This window comes from Neopelma chrysocephalum, unplaced genomic scaffold (genome assembly GCF_003984885.1).
Source record: "Neopelma chrysocephalum unplaced genomic scaffold, ASM398488v2 Primary Assembly neopelma1_138, whole genome shotgun sequence".
NCBI lineage: Eukaryota > Metazoa > Chordata > Aves > Passeriformes > Pipridae > Neopelma > Neopelma chrysocephalum.
The window spans coordinates 4,955,083-4,974,951 of NW_020897800.1; the positions used below are offsets into that span (position 1 = coordinate 4,955,083).

Sequence of the window (19,869 nt, forward strand, 5' to 3'; positions counted from 1 at the left end):
GGTGGGGCTGGTAAATAAGGCACCGAGGGCCAGATTCTGCTCTTGCACCTGCATCCCTCCCTTGCCTGCTATGGAGTGACTCTGGAATTGCACCAACACGACAGACAGCCAAGATGGGACTGTCTGGAGTGTCTATTAAACTTTAATACCTCTGAGCATCAACAACAAGTGTGCTACCAGCCCCCTGCCCCGGCTTCAAATATCTCTACGGGTCACAGTCACACCAGTAAAAGTTTATTGATTTAAATTGGCAGTGCCCTTTTGGAATTGGTTGCCGCTCTGACTGATGTACAGATATGAGCAAAAGGACATTTGGAGCATTTTAATACACTTTTTACTGCATTATCTCTCACCAGGATCTTCGCTGCTTCATGGAAATTACTCACAGAGCAAGTAGAAGAACCCAATGTAATTAACGACCTGGCAACTCTATAATGATCCTTTCTACATAAAAAGGTCTTCCCTATGCTATGAATAGACTTCAAGTAATTTATTGTGAGCCATATAAAGAAGAGACTGCTTTGACCTTGGGGATTTTAAGTTGTGGTGGGGTTTTTTTTAACAACCATAATTGCAAAGAAGATTTTAAGCGATGGCTGTTAAAGAAAAATTTTTAAATGCAATGTGAAAAGTGAAGAATCATCGGGAGCAGCCTTCCAAGAGCATATTAACAAGCATCCTGTGCATCACTTAGGGGTGAGATTTAAAGACTAAACAATAGAATCCTGCCATTTCTTATGGGCGTTACTCTAAATCTCAATGCACTAAAACACAGATCTAGTTTTGCTCCTGTGAGTAGCTCCCAGGAAATTATGAAAACACAAGAAAGCCAAGAACCAGCAGTTTCACTGCACTCTCCAGGCTGTCCCATGAAGCTGATGATCCGCCTTTTATGAACTCAGCCAGGATGAGCCATTGTTTTTATAGAATCACAGAGTATCCTGATTTGAAAGGGTCACACAAGGATCAGAGTCCAACTCCTGGCCCTGCACAGGACACCTCAACAATCCAACTGTCCCTGAGAGCATTGTCCAAACACTCCTGGAGCTCTGGCAGCCTTGGGGCTGTGTCCACTGCCCTGGGGAGCCTGGTCAGTGCCCAACCACCCTCTGGGGGAAGAACCTCTTCCTAATATTCAACAGAACCTCCCCTGACCCGGCTCCAGCCCTTCCCTCGGGTCCTGTCCCTGTCACAGAGATCAGACCAGTACAGCCCCTCATGAGCAGGCTGCAGGCAGCATTGTCTCCTCTTCTTCATGCTGGAGAAATGTTTTGCACATATTTAGCCTGTAAACCCTGCTCTAGCAGCACATGGACCCTTTTGCTCACCCAAACCTCTTTCCTCCCCACCCTGAGCTGCCTCTGCCCACACCACTGCTCCTCATTGTTATATGAGCTCACCCATGATTTACTGCCACGGGCTGTCGGTGAATTGTTGGTTTTATGTCCACCCTGATGGCTTCAGATTGGCTTTTACTGTTTGCAGTAAAGCCTTTCCTCTCCATCTCACTCACACGCCCCCTGCCCACATGTGCTGTTTGCTTTCCCCTTGTTTCTCATTTCATCTGCCTTCAGCATCTTTCATATCCCCCAGTCCCCTGCATTTTCACAGGGACGGTACCACAGGCAGGTGATTTAAGCAGGAGTTGAGTTCAGTCTATCAGGGCTCTTTTCAAGGTCTTTGAGAGAGGCAGGGACACCTGGGAAGGGGTCACATCACACGCAGGATTAGTTGTCGCAGGACATCTAACACGATGTGCTGGAGTGAATTCCACCCTTTGAAGTACCCGGAGCTGTTTTGATTCCTTTCCCAGAGCTTTGGGGCCGCCTCGATTGCAAGGAAACACGTTGAGAGAAGGAATAAATCTGGCCCAGGAAAGGGTAAGTCACAGGTCTGACTGGAAAAGGCTGGGATGGAACTGCTTCCCATCAGAGAAAGGAGATTTGTTGGAAGGGAAGAGCTCTGCAGACTCAGGTTTTTTTCCTGCAGAAATATCATTTCACAGTAGAGAGGGGAAAAAAAAAATCACATCTGACAGCTTTGAATCATCCTGCTTTGATACTCCTCAAATCCAGTATTTGCATTGTTTCAAAACAACTTTAACCTCAGACTTGTTTTCCCTCAATTGTTTCCCTGCTGTGCTTTTGCAATAAAGACATAACTAAGGTAATGCAAACCCAAGATATGTCCCTGTCTGTAATGTTTTAAAGGAGTTTGGAAACGCAGTATTTTGCTCCCGTTCAAATCAAAGCCACCGTCACCAAAACCCTCAGCTGAAGACAGAATTTTGCTGGTAGAAGGGCATAAAAATATGTTTTCTTTGTATTTCAAAATTCATGCCTTGGATGAGAATAAAGTCACCCTTTCCATCAAGTGGAAGTGCTTGAAATAGTCAAGAAGCATCGAATTGACAGCAAAACACAATTTGTTTCACCTTTTCCTTATCATATTAAATATACAGGATTAAATTTGTATATGATTTAAGCTTTAATTAAATGTGAGAATTATATTTAAGAGAAACAAAGAAGCGACAAGCCAATACCCACTATTTTGATTCCAAGTCACTTCAAATGCCAGGAGAAGTGATGAGACTCAGCAGGAGCTAAAAAAAACCATCTTCCAGAAGGAAGTTATTCCTCTCCCCCCCTCAGAAAAAATAAATAAAAGTAAAACCCCTCTGCCATCCTGCTTCCTATTGACTGCCAGATCACATCACTCTCATAGCTCACATTAAAAAATTAAGTCCATAACTGCAGAGAAACATCTCCCCATTTCTTTTATAGCTTCTTGCCACAACGAGCGATACATCTCCATTATCCCCCCACACGACGGGCTGAGCTCGCATCATAAATAACAATTCCCTGTAACAAAGTTACACCGAGCAGCACGGGCATAAATTAACACTCAGCCATGTAACTCTAAATAGTATTTTAGGCCTTGTCAGAAACCAATTATGCAAAATATCCTCCCCTCGAAGACCCCGCTCGTGATACTTCAAAGAATTACCTCGTTCCCAACGCCGTGGTCAAGGCACTGGGAATGTGGATTGGGAAAGGAGGGCTTAGCTGGGGAATGCTCAGATGACTAAACCCTCTGAAATCATCTAATTACTGACATCATGCCTTGAAAGCATCTGTGCACTTCCAAAAAATATTCTAATTTGCCATTTGTGATGAAGGTGCCTCCACTCAGAGCCGAGTTTGCTATCCCACGTCATGAATATCCTCAAACCTGATGCTCCTTGTGGGTCCCTTCCAGCTCAGGGTATTCTGTGATTCTATAAATAAGAGGGACTACCAGGAATGAGATTTTCTAGGTTTAATCAAAGTTATTACCAATAAAGCTTGTGCTGCCTGTTATCTTCACACCGTTTTGGCCACAACCCAAAGGAATACAACATCACCTCATTCCAGCCAGGAGTGAAGATTAAACACCTTTCTCAAGGTCACACAACCCAGCGGGAGAGATGGGCAAAAATGAGAAGCATCCATTATCTTTCCATCCCAGGTTGGATATCCAAGACTGGAACTAGTCAGAAATCACTGAGTGGCTGTAAAAAGCTTGGCTGCTTTCTCTTCAAGTGAGGAATGGGTCTGAAAATCCCTAAGGATGTTTACTGAAGTCCTTGGCAATTGTTTTCAGCATGGATGTAATTGTCCCAACAGCCCTGTCCCTAAGAAACCAGCAGTTGGGTTTTTTAATCCTCTTTGTTCTGATGTTCCTCCCTCGCCCAGCAGCCATTTAGATTTTAAGATTTCCACGATTCTCCCCCAAAAAACACATCCCAAGCACAGCTCCTGTGGATCCTCGGGCACCACATTGGCTGCTCACACCTCCCTCAACTCCGAAGAGTTTGCTGCAGATCTGCCAGCAGATGTGATTTCCAGCTGGGTCTATAGACCGACCACAGCAGGTTCATTAATAACAATTATTAAGTGCTTTATGTTACAAATTAGGCCTGTAGGAATACAAAAATATCCAGCAGGTTGGTTTACAGGCTCATGTCGGGAAGAACTGTAAATTCCCATTGTCACAACAACATCACCATGGCAAAATGGGGAGAGGAACTCATCATAAATAAGGCTTTAAAATAGCTAAATCATCATTGGATGCAAGTGCATAAATTAATAGTCAGATGAAACACCACAGAAGGGCTCAGATAACAACTTCCATGCATCAAACACAGAGATTTTTGGAAGCTGCATGGAAAACATCTTCCTTTTGCTGCTTCCCAGCACTCAGAAACAACAACACTGGTCCGGGCATTTTGCTTGTAATATATATTACAATACATATATATAATATATATATATATATATTGCATGTATATATAGAATATATACATATATTGCATGTATATACAGAATATATATATAAAATATATATTTTATATATATATTATATATATTTTATATATATATAATTCCCTGCCAATAACCTTTGGGAATTGTAAAGTCAGGAGAGAGAGGGGCTGGTAAAATGATGGAGGAAGGGAACAAATCACCCTCAGCCATGTCCTCAAGAGCTCACCCTCAGCCAGCACTTGCTGGGAAATGCAGTGCAGCAGGATGACAGGAGGAAACAAATAGAAAAATGTTCATTTAATTATTTTATTCCCCATTTAATTATTTCATTCCTACCAACCTCAGGGACAGTCTGCCCTGGAGAGATGACGGGGCTTCTGCTCCATCCTCCTACTAATAAGCTTCAGCTCCCAGTGTGTGGCACCACATCAGCAAGAAAGAGGACAAAAGCCTCAAAACCAGAAGAAACCGAGCTTTTTACCCCCAGAAAAGACGAGGGAAAAAAGCATTTCCCATCTCCTCGCCCAGGAGTCCCCTCAAAGAAACGTTTCCAGGATGCTCTCGAGGGTGCGGCGGACGCAGATAAAACGGATCTGTGAGCGCGAGAAGAGACGCCGAGGCCACAGATCCCACCAGGGACATCTCAGGCACTTCTTTCCAGTCGCTTCTGCCCGGGGCTGGATGTGAGGCAGCAGAGGAGAGGGAGCTTCTTCATCCCGTTACTGGGCCCTTGAGGCATCCAGTTCCCCCCACCATGAAAATTTTAATAAAACCCGGCGCATCGACTTTCAATTAGGAGGCCGTAAAACGGTTCATTTTCATCTGTTTGTTGCACAGTAACACAGATCCTCGGGAGGAAACAGCACCTTTTCCAGACTGTCTGCGACGCACAGAGCATTAATTGAATATTCTGTTGAAACCACCTTCAATTAGTGCCTCTGAGTTTCGCATGACATTCATCACTGCGGCTCCCCCCACTCGCGTTTGGGGTTTCGTGGTGCTCACATCGCATTAACTTGCAGCATTAGCCCGAAAATAACAATTTTATTTGCTAATGAGACGCTGGTTGGCGGAGGGAAGGCTGCTGCATGAGGCAGTGGCTTCGTGGCATCCAGCAGAATGGGTTCCCCGAGCACAAAATAACCAGTATTGGTAATAAATTCCTCATCCAACCCAACCCACAGCGTTGCTCTTCCAGTTTGCTGCATGGAAAAGTTAGGGCCAAGTCTATGGCTGATGTCATGTGACATGGATGCAGCACCTTCATTGGCATTCCCCTACCAGCCTGGGAATCAGAATTAAGTGCATTCACACCCCAGATGGAATTCAAGCTATAAAAGTTTGTCCTGTGCATCCTGAAGCGCCATCAAGCCATAAATTTCTCTTTTTTTTCTTTGGCCATACTTTTTTTTTGAGGCAAAATTCAAGCCAGGAGACAGATACAAGGACAAAAATCTCACTCCTGTTAATAATGTTGACTGCAGGCCTCCCCCACACCGAGGGACAGCTGAAGCCATCCATCCCAGGGCTGAATTCTCCAAAAAAAACAAGGAGTTTTGCAGAAAACACTGTCACAGACTCATCAATTCACAGATCACACGAGACTCTGCTGAGATACCAAAATTTCAGTGCTCCCCCTCCCTGCCAGGCAATCCCTCAGCGTGGAGCAGAGATGCTGGAAGATATTCTGGTGGAAAGGTGCTTTCATCTCTCAAAAAAAAAAAAGGAAAATTTTTTTTCAAATTTTCTATTCAACTCTGCTGACTGGGGGATCTTTTTCTGCTGAGTCCTAACACACAGTGACCTCCTTCCCACTCGTTTCAGCGACTACCAGAGTCTCTGCAGACACTGATGTGGGAGCCAAAGGGGAGCCAAGGTGTCTGTCAGGCTCCAGGAGCTCAGGACCAAAGAGCCCCTGGCAGAACAAGGACTGACAGGCCCAAGGAGACTCGGCGGGCGCACAGCTGAGGGATTTCGACACGTTCCACATGGCTGTGCCTCCCGCAGAGGATGGAAACGGTTCAGCTGGCTCAGGGCATTACAGAACAGCAGTAAATCCTCACAGAATCACAGAGTCATTTAGGCTGGAAAAGACCTCCAAGATCACCGAGCCCACCCTGTGCCCCATCCCCACCTTGTCCCCCAGCCCAGAGCACTGAGTGCCACGGCCAGGCCTTCCTTGGACACCTCCAGGGGTGGGGACTCCAACACCTCCCTGGGTAGTTCCAATACTTAACTACCCATTCCAGGAAGAAATTTTCCCAATATCCAACCTAAACCTCCTCTGGCACAACTTGAGGCCGTTTCCTCTTGTCCTGTCCCTTGTTCCCTGGGAGCAGAGCCTGACCCCCTCCGGCTCCCCCCTCCTGTCAGGGAATTGCAGAGCCAGAAGGTCCCCCCTGAGCCTCCTTTTCTCCAGGTTGAGCCCCCCCAGCTCCCTCAGCTGCTCCTGGTGCTCCAGCCCCTTCCCCAGCTCCATTCCTTTCCCTGGACATGTTCCAGCCCTCCAATGTCTTTCTTGTCATGATGGGCCCGAAACTGGACACAGCACTTGAGGTGCCTCACCAGTGAAAGCCAAACCATGCAAGGAGGATCCATCAGTTTCCTGGGGCACAGTCTCAGCCTCCCCAACTTTACAAGTGCTGGAGCATCATAAAAAAAAAGAGAGAAGCAGATTTTGTGGAGCATATTGTCATTTAGGAGAGCACGCTGTCACCTCCTGAGAGCACACTTGTCACCTCCTGAGGTGACACACTCTATTAACAAGGTGATATTAATAAGCAGATTTAACATGCAGAATTTTACCCACAGAACTGCAGTGACGTTTAACCTTGTGCCAAGTGCGCAGCAAACTGATTATTTTAATTACAGGGTGGGTTGTTTTTGTTCTTTCCCCCACCTTGCAGCTCCGTTATGAGCTTCAGCCAGATCACTGGGAACCTGGAGGCAAGGATGTGTCCATCACAGCATCCAGCATCCACGTGCAATTAGGAGTTGGTCACTTGGATGAGCATTTCCAAGGCTACAACCACACATGCACTGATTGAGGTCCCCTCTCAGCCCCAAATTGCTGCTCCAGCCTCAGGCTGAGCAGTCCCAGTGCAAAGCACTCTGACATTTAAAGCTCAGCAGGAGGAAAATTGCACTTATTGTACATAAACCATCCACACTTACACCAGGGCTTGGAGTTGGGTTCTGGGCTTCCACCAAAGACAGGGGAAAACCCACATTTGCTTCAAACATAGACCAAAACAGAGAGGTTTTGAGAAACCCCACACACCGGCCAACGTTTTTTTAATTGTTTCTTAACTTCCTATCAGCAAATCTGCACAGCACTCTCATATAATCAGGTCCTCTGCACAAGGGATTAGCAGGCTTATATCCCGTGGATCCAATCAGGAAAGTCTATCAGCAAAACATACTTATGTTGATACAGCTATTATAATCTGCATAATTCTTCCAAGTTCCCATATTTAATGGATAGCAAACAGAGTCATTACTGCTGCAACTTCCATCCCTAGGATCTCTCCGAGCCATTCACTGCAGTGTTTTTTATTATTCATAGCTATAGTTATTGATTTTCAGGAGAAGATACATGCTTTTAAACACCATAAAAGCAAGGGAGGAAAACAAATAGCACCATTCCGAGATTAATGCGCTTGCTCATAATAAAAGTATGGCTGTCACATTGTGCTGGGTAGAGCTGATGGAGCCTTGACAAATTCCATGCAAAATGGCTGAGTTGCTTAAGCAGCTTGTTAAATAATTTAGAGGCAAGTTTTACTGGAGGCAGGAAAGTTCTTTCCCCAAATCCACTGGCTTCGATTTATGAGTCTGGAGTGTGTTAATCAACACAAGTGTGGGATTCAGCAGGGGTGTTGCTTCCCAGAAGGGCACAGACCGTGTGCAGGGTTTTCAGGGACATGAAGGATAAAGTGTGATCCCTGTGTGGTTCGTGCCTGCAAGATCACCACAGTGGAGCTGACAAGCCTGGATGCAGTGATTATCCATGTTCAAATCCTGGGACACCAGGAATCCTCTAAGGGGAACTCAAACCTGGAAAGCACAAGAATCACCCATCCTGCCCCTTCCCAGCTCTCCAGCACAGGACTGATCCCAAACTGAGACAACTTAATTATACCCCAAGATCCTCCCAGGGTCAGGACTGGCTACAGAGGTTCTTCACTTCTTGTCCTGATGGATTTCCATAAGAAACTCATGGAATCATTTAGGTTGAAAAGCCCTCTAAGATGGAGCCAGCTGTTTCCCCCAGCACTGCCAAGGCCACCACTACCCCATGTCCCCAAGGGCCACATCTGCACAGCTTTTCAATCCCTCTGGGGATGGTGACTCCACCACTGCCCTGGGCAGCCTGTGCCAGGGCTGGACCACCATTTCCATAAAGAAATTTTCCCTGAAATCCAACCTAAACCTCCCCTGGCACAACTTGAGGCTGTTTCCTCATGTCCTGTTACTTGTCAGCCCAGTTCCCATCTTAGAACAACTCCCCTGATCTCCCTGGCAGACACAGAGTTGCACTATTAAATCACCCAGGCAGATCAGAGCTATCAACCCTTGCAAAAAGACTCCCAGCTTCAGGATATTTATGGGAGGAACAGCTCCCAGTGCCCAAGAGCCCCTTCAAAATCCACATCACAGGACAGCGAGCACAAAGCCAAGCTCAGAACTGGCAGAGCATCACAAAAAAGCAACAACACACTTGTTCACTTAAAGGCTCACTTAGGAGGCAAAGAACCTTCCAAATTACAACATTTTTATAGCAACGAGGGTCCCACCATGGCCTTTTTGTTCCAGACACTGTACAGACTGTCTCCTTATTAATAACCCTGCTTCCCAAGGAGGCACAAAACAAGGAAAAAAACCCAGAAAAATCAAATATAAGGAGCCAGTCTGCTCTAATACCCAGGCAAGGAGGGATGTAAGTAGAGGAAGGCTCTGCAATTACTTGTAAAACACTTGTACTCAACACAGGCACCTAAAGGACCTTATAAACAACCCTGCAGGGCTTTGCTGGAGATGCTTTGGAGCTCAAGCAGAGAAAATCATCCCAAAAGCTTCACAGAAGAGTCAGGTGTGAATGTCAGCCACCCTGGATCTCCCAGTTCCTACTTTAAATCACAAGCCCATTTATTTGCAGAGGTTCAGGCAGACCCCACGGCGGTGCTGGACTCAGCAGATCCTCATCCTCCAAAACAGCACAGCAACACGGGAAACCACCCCAGTGTCACTCTAGGGAGTGATCAAGGGTGCAATTTATATCACCCCACCCTCCCTGTCCATCTCATCAAGCTGCTTCTGCTTTGCTGTGAGAGGAAGAGGGTGATGGCAGCCCCAAGATGAAGCTGCCTACTCCAAGACCTTGGCACATGTCTTCTGCATCTGAAGCACAATAAGAGGAATCACTCCTGAAGTTACTTCCCACATAAGAAACTGTCCTCAAAACAGGACCTTTTCCTCCTCCTCAGACCACTCAGCACACTCAGGCCTGCTTTTGAATGCTTTAAAGCCCTGCTCCCCTTCCAATGTCCATCCTGCAACATTGGGGCTGTCTTGTGTTAAAAGTCATGCAGAGGCCTGGTTAAAACAGAAAAATCCTCTATGCAGCTTCTGCAGTATCCTGTCAGCCCTGAAAACTGCCACAGTTCCTTTTTAGTTTCAGATAATGGCGCTTCTAAAATTCCCTGAACCCTTTCTGGGTCAATACATCGCAAGCCTTCAGTCAAAGTATGTCCCAAATATTTAACCTTTTTGTCCACCCTTTGTGCCTTCTTTTAAGATGCCTTAAGCCCCTTTTTAGCAAGAAAATTAAGTAATTTCACAGTGTCTTCTCTTACCACTTCCTCCTGTTCTCCTGATAGGAGCAGATTGTCCACACACTGCAATAACCAAACTCCTGGGGGAGGAATGAACTCTGTTTTTTGCAATATTTTTTGCAAGGCTTGCCCAGACAGAACCAGTGCCTCCTTATATTGTCCATGCCAATTGTTGCTTTATCATTTTCCCTTCTTCCTCTTTCTCCCACTCAAAGGCAAAATACTGTTTACTATCTTCTGTAAGTGAGCAAAAAGCATCCTTTAAATGAAGTATTGAGTAATAGTGATGTGAGAGGGGGAATCTGCTTTGGGACAGTGTAAGGATCTGGGACCGTGGGATACCTTGGTTTAATAATTTCATTTGTTATTCTCAAATCTTGTACCATTCTGTACATCCCATCTGATTTCTTTACTGGCGAGATAGAAGTGTTATAGGGAGCCATGCATGACTCCAAAAGACCTGCTTCTAGCAGAGATTTGATGATAGGCTGTAACCCTTTTCTTCCATCCCATGAGGTGGGTTTAGAAACCACTTGACTTGGTTGTTTTAAAGTTATTTAAAGAGGTTCTGTGTCTGATTTTCCATATTTTCCTGGGACTGCTCACATTTCTGGGTCTATTTCAGCACAGGCTTTATCGGAGAGCCTACACAAGGCTACAACAGTATTAGCATTTGTCATTCTTAATAATGCTAATTTGTATTCCTACCTTAGCCATCAAATCTCTCCCTAGTAGATTACAATCACAATTAGGAACAAATAAAAATTCATGCATCTCATATTTATCTCCCACATCTATTAACAGTGGTTGGATGAGGCACACCCACTCGTCTTTCCCGTTCACTCCTTGAATTGTTAACGATCCTTTTGACAATTGTCCCCCTTTGGCATAAAATTTAAAGTAGACCAAGAGGCCCCTGTACACAAAGAAGTGCACTTCTGCATGTTATCAAGGGCTCCAGTGTGGTGGGTCCTTGGTATAATGGGAGCCCCTGACACCCCCTACAATCCATCTCCATCAGCTGGTGGCCTTCTTCCTCACAAGGGTCCACTTGTCTCTGCAGACATTCTCTCTTCCAATGCCCTTCTTTCTTACAAATGGCACATTGATTCCTCGACAATCACTGGCTTGGCTGACTCCCTCCCTCTCAGGAAGGCATGTTCCTGTGAGATCCTGGTGGCACTCCCTTTCCCTGATGCCTTAAACCCCAACGGTTTTCTTATTTTTCTACCTTACAAGTTTTATAGGTAATAGAAGTAGATTTTAGAAACACTCCTTTCTCCCTCCTCCCCGTAGTACCCCTTAGTTTATACATTCCTTAACCCTCTTACTCCATTCCATACTCCCCATATCAACCCTACCCCCGTATCCAGTAGAAGATGTTTTGTCTCTTGTCAAGGCAAACCTGTCTTGTTTGGAGAACGCTTGTATCTTGGCCTAAATCACAGGACAGAGTCAAGGAACTGGGTGACTCTGCTCTCTGTACCCCAAAGATGATGAAGGATGATGAAGAGAGGGTCCCAAAAAGCCCCCAGGCCCAATTCCAGGAGGTGGGCCAGGGGTGGACCAGAGCAAAAGCCACGGGGAGGACACACTTGGGATTGGTCAGATATTGTTATAAATGTAACATCTCGGGCACAACCCGGGGCGCGTCATTTACCATCTATTGCCTTGGCACAATTAAACCCTTTCTTATCTCACCCCAACTAACGGCTCCTAGATTTTTTTTCTAAGCACCAGCTGAGCAGGCATCACCCTTTGGTCCTGGGGAGTCCCTGCATTTTTCCCTTGGGGGGTTGTAAAAACTGTGCCATCACCTTTGCCTTCACCTTTGCCTTTTCCTTATCACTTCTCACATACACCTGCTATGCCCTTCTAAGCACTATTCACTAATGAGCAGATGCTAATCTATCCTACTAATAAGCACACATATTTTGTTAATGAGCAGATACACAGGTGTAGTCTTATCAGACTACCTATTTTACTCACAAACTACATATTTTTTGCTAATGAGCAGACACACAGATAAGTATAACGTTAGGTTGGAAGGTTCATCTAGAGGTCAGCTTTGGCTCAGGGCCTCTTGCTCAGGCCTCAGTGCTTCACTTACCTTGCTTTGCCTACCCCAACCTTGCCTTTCCTTACATGCACCTCCCTGGTCTGGCTTTGCCTGCCCCTGCACTGCCTTGCCTTGTCTACCCCTCTCATGACTCTCCCTGCCTTCCACTCCCTTTCCTTGCCTTGTCTTGCCTTGCCCTGCCTATCTCTTGCCCTGCCTTGCCTTGCCTTGACTTTCTTCCCCTTCCTTGCCACTCCTTGCCTTGTCATGCCTATCACCCCCTTTGCCATGCCCTGCCTTGCCTTCCTCTCACTGGTCTTGCCTTGCTTTGCCTGCCTTGCTTTCCCTTGATTTGCCTACACCTGTCTTGCCTTGCCTTTCCCTGCCTACACCTCACTTGCCACGCCTTGCCTACCCCTTCCTTGCCTTGCATCACCTTTCATATCAATCCCCCACCTGGACTTGCCTTCCCCCCTTCTTTCCTGGCTTATCATACCTTGCCTGCCCCACTTTTCGCTTGCCTTTCCTTACATACCTCTGCCTTGCCTTTCCTTGCATGCCCCTCCCTTGCCTTTTTTTGCCCTTCCTTGCCCTGCCTGGTCTTGCATACCCCTTTCCTTTCCCCTTCCTTGCCTGGCATTACCTTGCCTTGCCTACTCCTCAACTGCGCTTTCCTTCCTCTCCAAATGTCTAGGTTTGGGTTCAGGAAGTGAATTAGAGTGCCTTTTTTTTTGGGAAGTCCTGTTTGTGGAGCAGATGATAAGGTACCATGGGGAGGTAAAATCCAGCAGGACAATTCTGTCCTGGCCACTTGTGTGTAGGAGCAATTCTTGGAATATGCAATATCAGAGATGGTATCCGACTTTCAGCTCTGGGCTCCTGGAAGTGTATCCCAGTGCTTTCACATGGGAAGGAAGGCAGGCAGACCCAGTGCTTCAGATGCAGATGATAGGTCACAGCACCAGGAGCAGCTTTCCATCCTGGCACATTTTGTGTGGGAGCAATCCCATGACGATTGCAATTATCGAGGTGATAACCAAATTTTGGGGTTAACCTTCTGAAAAGGGGTAACAGTGCTCTTCTTAGGAACGAAAGTACATAATCCCAGGGCTTGTGCTGCAAAGAACTGGGTGCCCAGGGAACGAAAGGCAAAGCAACAGTTTTTCTATCTGGCAGCTTTGGTGTGGGACCAACCTCCCAGGGTATTCAGTTTGTCAGGTGGTCTTCTGAAGTTTTGGTGAGATAAGCAGCTATTCCCAGTGTGGGTGTGCAGATGATACACTGCCTTGGGGAGGTAATGGCAGGTAACAGTGTTCTGCAACCTCTGAGTGGGAATAATCCCTGGATGTTTTCTATTTTGGAGGCGGGGATCGCATTTCTTTTGAGATGGGGTCACAGTTCCTCCCTTTGGCAAGGAAATCACTTTTGGATTCACACATTGGGCCGTTTAGAGAGAGTCCTGGTGAATTTAAGTGCTTTTCCTGGTATAGGATGCTATTGGCTAGAGCTGTTGAACTGCTAGTGAGAATACAAAAGGCAAGTGTTGAGCTTTTTGTGCTGCTCACTTCAGTGTCTGAGCATTTAGTGGTGGGGTTCAGTTTTGGATGGTACAGTGATGGGTCAATTATGATGGCACAGAGAGCTGAGAAGGAAAGCACAGATACTGGGGTGTGTGGTGCAGTTCAACGGGGCCAGTGGAAGGTGGAGCCAGCCCTGCTTTCTCACCTGGCACTTCTGTCAGCTCTGGTTTTGCTGCATGTTTTCAATTCTGTAGCTGGATTCTGCCAGAATGACAAAACCTATTAGTGCATATAATTGGGAAGGAGTTCGTGTTGCCTCTCGAGCGTGGTGCAAATAAGAGTTTGCACAGGAACGGGGAAGGTCAGCCAAACCTTTCAGTCCTGAGGGGAGTGACGTTTTCAGCTCGGATCTGACGTTTTCAGCTCGGATCTGCGCTTCGGCTGCTTTCGCTGCTTTCCTTCTGGGACAGTGACTTTTTTTTGCAGGTCCACACCGCCATCGCGCGGCGGTTTGATGAGCGGTGAAGGGGCGCAGGCAGAAAAACGCCAAGAGCTTTTTGTCACCATCATTGTGGGAGCTCTTGCTGCAAGGGTTTCGTTTTGGATCCTGGCTCTTCGAGACTGGAAGAATGTGACCCTGCATGTACTTGTGAAGGAAAACCGATCAACTCCTTGTTGTCTGTGCAGTTTCTGAGCTGCAAAAGAGAAGTGAATCCCAGCACTGGCTTTTTCCTCCAGAACTTTTTCCGTGGGACCAGCTGCTGAACGTTTTTAGTTTTGTAATGGGATGCTGTGAGATGGAAGGTGTGTGAGGGGACACAGGGCTGAGCACACAGGCCCGTGTGTGTCTATATGGAGTTTATAAGCTCTTATATGTTTATATGCAGTTTATAAGCTGCAAAACTTTTTGTTCCAGCACCTTTGGCATGGGAGCAATTGCTGCACATGCTAAGTTCTGAAGCTGTGCTCTGCAAGAGTGAAAGAACAGGATGGTACAAGCAAGCTGAGCAGGGAAGTGCTAAACCCCAGGGAGGGTGTTGTTTTTTAAAGAATGAGAGTTAAATGTGGAGACAGCAACAGCTGGCTGAGCAGGCACCTTTTGTGACCAATATTTACACTTGATACAGTTAGTTTAGGTAGAGGATCTCTGCGAAATTGAAGCAATGTGAGAGTACACAGCCAAAGAGATTGTTTCAGGACTCTGTGATTGGTTTCCCAGTCTCCTTGTCCCAAACTATGTACAAAAAATGGATCACATTTCACCAGTGTGGTGGTACAAGACTGGGCCAGGAAAGAGGACATCAAATGGGTTTTTGATAAACTTTATTATCCCCGAGCAAAGGGGATGACAAAGCTGGAAATGGCTTGCTGAAATGCTCCCTTAGATCACATGAATCTGGATGGGAGAGAAGGTTCCTCTCTGCATTATCCCAAATAGATAGTATGGACCAATGGCTTGTCCTGTGTCAATGTGATGATTTGGCTTGCAGCTCTCAGCCTTGAAGCCAGGGCACTCGGGTCTTCCTTTGCTTCCTTCCATATCAAAATCTCCATGTGGATACTGCATAAAAAAGCCATCTGCAAGTGCCTTTACTTGCTACTGCTTTTGTCAGGCAGCATTTAGCAAGAAATGAGCTTTTCTACCCTTCTCCACTTCTGCTTCTGCCATGCTCGTTCAGAACGAGGGAGTTCACCAGCGGGCAGATTCTGGAATTCACCAGCGGGCAGATTCAGGAATTCACCAATGGGCAGATTCAGGAATTCACAGGCCATGGGAGCACTCTGGGATGGTCTGGCAGTGGGCAGGTCCTGGTGGGGTCATGGGGTGGCTCTGATGTGAGGTCACAGAGCCCCGATTTGATGGTGTGTTCTGTGCCAGCTGTGAGCAGCACTGATACAGTGTGTGTGAGCACGGGGGGTCATGGTCCTCACCCACTGCCTCCTCCTCTTTCTGTTGGTCCTGCAAGCCCAGGACGGCCAGACTGCTCCAGTCCCAGGGCAGGGAGCAGGTAGGCAGGCAGGGAGCAGGCAGGCAGGGAGCAGGCAGGCAGGGAGAGTCCAGCACCCAGCCTGGGGCTGGCAGCAGTGGGCCAGGAGGACAGAACAGTGTGGGCAGTGGGGCAGACACAGCACAGGGAGGTGAGGAGGAGCTGCAGCTGCTTCAGGGAGGGAGTTCCCAACGAGCAGGGAGGTGTGGAGTGGCAGTGCCAGGCCAGAAACTTGGCACTGAGTTATCCCCCACTCGGTGATGGTTTTCCAGCCTCCTGGCTGGGTTCCAGGGCTGACCCACAGACATGTCACGTCTGTGTGTGGGCCGTGGCTTTTTGCTTCCTTTGGGAGCTGCCAGCTCAGAGTCCCAAGGTCAGCCAAGTGCCCCTGCAGGTGTGAGAACACAGATCCACCTGTGTGTGCCCTGTCATGACGTGACAGGTATGACAGTGTAGAGCAGAACATGTGATGGTAGCTTTTCATGGGTGTTTGATTACAGATGTGGCCAGAGGGAGGGCTCTTCCAGCTCCTCAGATGGTTCCCATGCTGATTCCCAGCTGGTATCCCAGGGGTGAGTAGTCAGTCTCTATTGACTTCACATAATAATAAATTCCTTTTCAATGTGTTCTTCATGTGAAATGTGCCTTCATACTTCCCATTAGTGTCTTTGTATAAAGTTAAAACAAGGAAGGATTTCCAGAGGACTCCTGAAGTTCCAAAAGAGGCCCTGAAAAACTTGGAGAAAGCCACATCAGCTCAGTATATCTCACTCTGTGAACTGTGGGACCTGAGAAGCTGAGCTTTCAGCTTCCTGTAGGGGCACGCTGGAGCCTGGGCAGCAGGGAGGGATCTGTCAGAGCCTCACTGCAGAGACACTCGATTCCACACCTTGTGTGGGCTGCTGAGCCACAGAGATGATCCAGCACAGCCTCTGCTCCCAGCTGTGCTTCCAGCTGAGTACCAGGGTCAGCGGCTGCCGCAGCTCAGGAAGGACATGGAGGGGCTGGAGCAGGTCCGGAGAAGAGCAACGAGGCTGGGGAAGGGACTGGAGCACAAGTGCTGTGAGGAGAGGCTGAGGGAGCTGGGGGGGCTCAGCCTGGAGAAGAGGAGGCTCAGGGGAGACCTCCTCACTCTCTGCAACTCCCTGACAGGAGGGGGGAGCCAGGTGGGGGTCGGGCTCTGCTCCCAGGAACCAGCAGTAGGACAAGAGGGCTCAGGGTCTTCAGCTGTGCCAGGGGAGGTTTAGGTTGGATATTGGGAAGAAATTTTTTCCAGAGAGAGTGCTCAGCCATTGGAATGGGCTGCCCAGGGAGGGGGTGGAGTCACCGTCCCTGGAGGTGTTTAAGGTGAGACTGGATGTGGCATCAGTGCCATGGGCTGGGAACCACGGCGGGGTTGGATCAAGGGTTGGACTTGATGATCTCGGAGGTCTTTTCCAACCCAGCTGATTCCATGATTCTGTGACTGGCCAGAGCTGCTTTGTGCTGGGTATCCAGGTGTTGGGAACAGGTGTGTGCTGAATTCGTGTTCAGCTCATGCACAGAGCAGCCTCAAGGCATGAAGGACATCCCAAGAAATCTTGGCTGCCCTTTCCTAATGTTGGAAGTCATGTAGATCCTGATTCTGCAGGCATTTCTGCCTCCATGCAGACACCAATATATCACTTTTTCACCCATTTAGACACTTTTGACAAACAAGGAAATTAATGTTCATTGGTTCTTAATTACATAATTCACTTTCATTAGTTATTATTCTACCTTCTATTGGCTATTAATTTCTCACTTTCTATGCTAATTAAGTCCACATCTTTAGTCTGTTTAGTATCTTTTTCCTCCAGTAGGGAAGGAATCCAGCACTTCTATTGAATTCTTCGTTAATTCTTTTCTTTAGCTGCTGGTTTCTGCAAAATGTCCATGTATTTCATTCCAGATGTCCAACTTGAACAACACATCTTTCTCTCTCAGTATTTGTTCCTTGAAGCATATCAAAGTTTAATAAAACTCACAGTTTTAGTACTTTCCCAAGCTGTGTTCTCACAGAAGGTGCTTATGACAACTTTTTTTGCTATATGCTGACTAAAAGTGATTTAAGGCCTAACGCAGCTTATGATTAACTAAAACACCTAATTAAAAGGTTTAATTAAAACCATATATTAAACTCAAATATTATAAAAGTTATATGATTTCCAACAGGCTCTCCATTTCTGGTTGCATTTCAGAAAGCTTGGTTGTGGTTTTCCTGTTCTGTGGGGGACAGCAGGCTCCCCACTGCCACTTACCAAAGTGCCCAGGACGTGGCACCGTGTTCCTGATGAGGAATGATTAGTTCTAATTAAACTGTCCCTTGTTCTTTTCTAGAGATGGAGCCAGAGCAGAAGAAGGCCTTGCAGATGAGAAGAAGCAACAGGGTGCCAGTCTCTGACAAAGAAAGAGAGGCAATACAAGAAGGCAGCACGTCTGCTCAGCCTCAGGGGCGTCCTGGAGGTGAGTGCTCGGGGGATGTCAGCTTGGGAGAACTGGAGCATTTCTGCTGCACCCCTGCAGTGTCTCCTTGGAGGAGCTGTGAGTGCCCAGCACACAGCCCTGGCCTGCAGCCCGGAGGGACAGACAGGTTCTTCTCCATGAGAGCTTTGAGGGATCCTTCTTGTCCCCTCCAGAGCCAGAAGCACCGATCTCTGAGAACAAACCCCCTCGGGCAGGTGAAGCACACTGTGAGATCACCCCCAGGGCAGAGCACGGTGATGTTGGGGTGTTGTCTCTTGTCCTGCAGGGCCAAGTGCTGGGGAAAAGGCTGCTGGTCAGGAGCTGAGCAAGAACTATATCCTAGGCACTGCAGCAGCCCTGGGTGTGCTGCTGCTTGGGATAGTGGTACTGGGCATAGTCCTGTCACTGCTGAGCAGGAGAGACACGTGAGTTGGCTTTTCCCCAGAGTTATTCACTGCTGCTGTTGGCAATGCAGTATCTGCAGTTAGGGTGTGCTGGCTTGCCAAGGCAGCTGCTGGCAGCACCCTGGTGAGATTCCCATGGTATGATCCCTGTCCCCCTAGTTCATATCACTGAGTGGTCTTTTCTGAACCCATTTGTACAGAACGACCCAGAGAACCAGAAAAGCACCGGGACAAGCCAACACCAAGAGCTCCAGCCCATCCCCAGTGGTCTTTGCAGCACAGCTCGCCCAGATGTCCAGGCACATGGTCACAGGTCCCTCACCTCTGCCCACGTGCCCCAGCTGCTCTCTGGCTGACTGTGCCTCTTCATGTGACAACTGGATTTTGCTGGACTCATCTCAGCCCACACCGTTTGGGTATCGCTGTTACCAGTGCCAGGGATACTGCACATTAAAAGAGGATTGTTTTGTGAATGCATAAAAGATATATTTTCGCCAAAAAGCAGTGAGTTCTTGCCTGTTTTGGCTGTTTCTGTCGGGGTGGAATGCACAGAGCTGTGAGAGGAGCTGCAGAGACCTGCATTCCAGTGCAGGACACCTTTCTCTCAGCACCAGCCTGGTTTCCCAGCTGTGGTTTCATCCACAAGAATGGGGACGTGCTGGTGAGACGTGGGGTGCAAATGCTTGTCCAAATAAATGTAATGGTTTGGCTTGCAGCTCTCAGCCTTGAGGCACAGGCACTCAGGTCTTCCTTCTCAGAAATCCATATCAAAAGCTCTGTATGAATACTGCTTAAAAAAGCCATCCACAAGTGCCTTTACTTGCTACCACTTTTGTCAGGCAGTATTTAGCAAGAAATGAGCTTTTCCTGCTAGTTTTGCTACAGCTTTATTACTTTGAAAGACTCTACTTCCCTCTGCTACTCCAATACATTCTCTCAGCCCAGCAAAATCATATTTCACTAGGAAACCTTCACCACACAAAAGTGGGCACTCTATGGGAATATGTTAATCTCAGAAAAGAGAGTCTTTCAGCCTCTCTTCCTCTTTTTTACCAACACTTAGTGTTAGAAAACAACTGAAAAAATGAGATTCTTACACTTTATGGTACAAGCAGCAGGACAGAGAAATAAAGACAGAAAAAAAGGGGACAGGAAGCTGGATAGAGGGACTGCAAAGAGGAAAAGCAGGGCAGGGAGCAGGACAGAGTGGAGGAAGCATGACAGCATGAAGTCCTGGCCTCAGCACCCCCCTTCCCAGTTTGGTGTCATCTGCCCC

General features: G+C 47.3%; 1 protein-coding gene across 2 annotated transcripts; it reads left to right on the forward strand.

Moving 5' to 3' along the window:
* Nucleotides 1–15,579: 15,579 nt before the first annotated feature.
* Nucleotides 15,580–19,094, forward strand: LOC113975449. 2 transcript variants are annotated; one of them, XM_027699445.1, is made up of 6 exons: nt 15,580–15,726; nt 16,206–16,277; nt 16,369–16,459; nt 18,062–18,189; nt 18,476–18,614; nt 18,794–19,094. In XM_027699445.1, the coding sequence occupies exons 1-6, from the start codon at nt 15,639–15,641 to the stop codon at nt 19,071–19,073; spliced, it is 798 nt and encodes a 265-aa protein (XP_027555246.1). In that variant the 5' UTR covers nt 15,580–15,638; the 3' UTR covers nt 19,074–19,094. The 2 variants fall into 2 exon arrangements, with proteins under 2 accessions (XP_027555246.1, XP_027555247.1); XM_027699446.1 differs by having other exon boundaries at nt 16,384–16,459.
* The last annotated feature ends 775 nt before the right edge of the window (nt 19,095–19,869 follow it).